Source organism: Galeopterus variegatus, unplaced genomic scaffold (genome assembly GCF_000696425.1).
Source record: "Galeopterus variegatus unplaced genomic scaffold, G_variegatus-3.0.2 Scaffold5909, whole genome shotgun sequence".
Taxonomy (NCBI): domain Eukaryota; kingdom Metazoa; phylum Chordata; class Mammalia; order Dermoptera; family Cynocephalidae; genus Galeopterus; species Galeopterus variegatus.
The window spans coordinates 9,254-11,997 of NW_007732020.1; the positions used below are offsets into that span (position 1 = coordinate 9,254).

At 30.9% G+C, this 2,744-nt stretch overlaps 1 protein-coding gene across 1 annotated transcript in view; it reads left to right on the plus strand.

Annotated features, from left to right (window-relative positions):
• Positions 1-2,442: 2,442 nt before the first annotated feature.
• LOC103605564 (eukaryotic translation elongation factor 1 epsilon-1) overlaps positions 2,443-2,744 on the plus strand; it is a gene marked incomplete at its 5' end in the record, with an annotated part of 18,257 nt that continues 17,955 nt past the window's right edge. Inside the window, one exon of the mRNA XM_008590177.1 lies at positions 2,443-2,538. Coding sequence (XP_008588399.1) covers positions 2,443-2,538 — 96 coding nt within the window. The remainder of the gene's footprint in view (positions 2,539-2,744) is intronic.

The following is a 2,744-nucleotide window of genomic DNA, read 5'->3' on the forward strand; positions in this document are numbered from 1 at the left end:
TCAGAAAGACTTTTTTAAAAAGTAGCAATGAACATCAGGCATTAGTTCTCTTCTGTGAATATTTCGAATGTGTGAAATTCTCTCTTTTGGTAAAAATAATTTTCTTTATATCACTAGTCAAGAAAGTATTACCTTATCCTCATTTATAGAAACTACATTTTTAAAAGTCTGTAACTAAAATGTAGATAGAGATTTTATTTTTAGAAAAAATATACTGTACAAAACAGTATTAAATTATTGTTCAGATCATTCTTTAAATGCTTTTTAAAATTAAATGAAGATATATTTATTTTTATACTTTATCAAAGTTGATTATTTGAAGATATTTGAAGAGAAACTATCTCCTTTCAACAGATTACCATAGAATTTAAGTGGTAGCCCCTATATATCAATACATTCAGCTCTCCCACCCAGATTTTATTTTGATTCTTCTATAGCTGACTCCTCATTTGTGTCCACATTTATGTCCTCATCCGTACCTCACCTAGGAATCTATATCCATATACCATTTGGAAAAGTACTGTCTTTAAATGAAAATGTGGGCAAACTCAAAGAGATTAAATTCAATTCAGCAAACATTTACTGATTACTGAACCACCTGTGCCAGACACTTTAGAATGTTGCTATGGTCTGAATGTTTGTGTCCCCAAAATTCATATGTTGAAATCCTAATCCCCAAGGTGATGGTATTAGGAGGTGGGGCCTTTGGGAGTTGATTAGATCATGATCTCATATGATAAGGATTAGCGCCTTTATAAAAGAGGCCTGAGAGAGACCCCTCACCCTTTCCACCATGTGAGGTTACAGGGAAAAGACTTCCTGAATCAGGAAGTGGACCCTTGCCAGACACCGAATCTGCCAGAGCCTTGATCTTAGATTTCCAGCCTCCAGCACTGGGAGAAGTATATTTCTGTTGTTTATGAACCTCCCAGTCTATGGTATTTTGTTATAACATCCCAAACAGACTAAGAGAGATGTGATTTGAGAATCAAAACAAAATGCTTTCTGTACAGTTTAAGGGAGAAGTATATTTCTGTTGTTTATGAACCTCCCAGTCTATGGTATTTTGTTATAACATCGCAAACAGACTAAGAGAGATGTGATTTGAGAATCAAAACAAAATGCTTTCTGTACAGTTTAAGGAATTCTTCCAGAATAATTGCTCTTGACCACTGGACAGTTTTGTAACTAATCTTCAGAGGAGCCTCTGAGAATATCTAATAATAGTTCATGTAACTTATTTATAAAACCTTCCACTTAGGTTATATGAATTTTTGTCTCATTTAATTTGAATGTAATTTAATGTGAATTTCTGTTCTGCTAAAGTATATTTTAAATTTGAGAGAGGCCAAAAATATTCATACAGTATTTTTATCTAACTATTTTCCTTTCTCAGGAAACTGATGTATTTATGCTGGTCTGTCAGATAATACTTCTAATTTAGATTAGGAACTTTTGAGACTTTTATTTTTTAACAAGTGCTTTTTAAACTTTATTCTTTTCAAAAGTGCCTATTGGCTATTTAGGGAGCTCAGTACTTACTAATATGTTATTTTGTAATGATTTAAATAAAGTGAGGTTTTTTTTGTATACACAATTAATATTACCTTTTAAAAATTGGTGGTTTTTGTCTGGACAACAAAGGACAGAGAACTTTCTGTAGCTTTAAATGGTATTTAAAACTGGAGTCTATAAAGTATTGGGAAAACTGGATATCTACTTGCAAAAGAATGAAGTCGGACCCTTACTGTATACCATATTCAACAATTAACTCAAAGTGGATCAAAGGCATAATTATAAGACCTAAAACTATGAAACTCTTAGAAGAAAATATAGTGGGAAAACTTTATGTCACTGGATTTGGCAATAACTTCTTGGATTTGACATTAAAAACACTGGCAGTAGAAGTAGAATGATGGTTGCCAGGGTCTGGAGGGAGAGAGAAACGGGGAGTTGTTTAATGGGTATGGAGTTTCAGTTTTACAAGATGAAAAAGTTCCTGAGATTGGTCGCACAACAATGTGAATATCCTTAACCCTTCCTGAAGTGTATACTTAAAAATGGTTAAGATGGTAAATATTGTGTTATATGTATTATATCAGAATTTAAATTCTTAAAATATGTATAAAAAATGCAACAAACTAGTAACTTAAAATTCTCTGAAGAGGTAGAAATTGTTGAGAAGCCTTTTGTATTTTAATGGAAAAAATAAATCTAACATGAGCATGATTTGCAAAATATTCCCACAAACAAAAACAAAAAACTGGAGTCTTTTGAAATGATTATAGATGGCACTTTCTAATGTCTAATATTTTCTAATCTTTTCTTATTTCTCTAAAATAAAATAAGACTATTGTTTATATATGATAGTTAGCATCAATTTAAAAAAATATTTTATACATTTGTTTTCTTAAAAAGTTCTATTTATCTGTTTTTCTCTAGGATCTTAATTCATATCTTGAAGATAAAGTCTACCTTACAGGATATAACTTTACCTTAGCTGATATCCTATTGTACTATGGACTTCATCGATTTGTAGTGAGTATTTGAATACTTACTGGCTTTTTTCCTCTAATATTAAGAATGATTTTTAAAATTTGTCTTGAATTTAAATCAAATTTGCATTTTCAACATATCAAGTAAAAATGAAAGGAATTAATTTTATACAAAATTATACAAGGTATCTTATGCAAAAATTCCTTCCATGTATCCATCTAACCTAGGTTCTCTTGTTCCCTAACCTG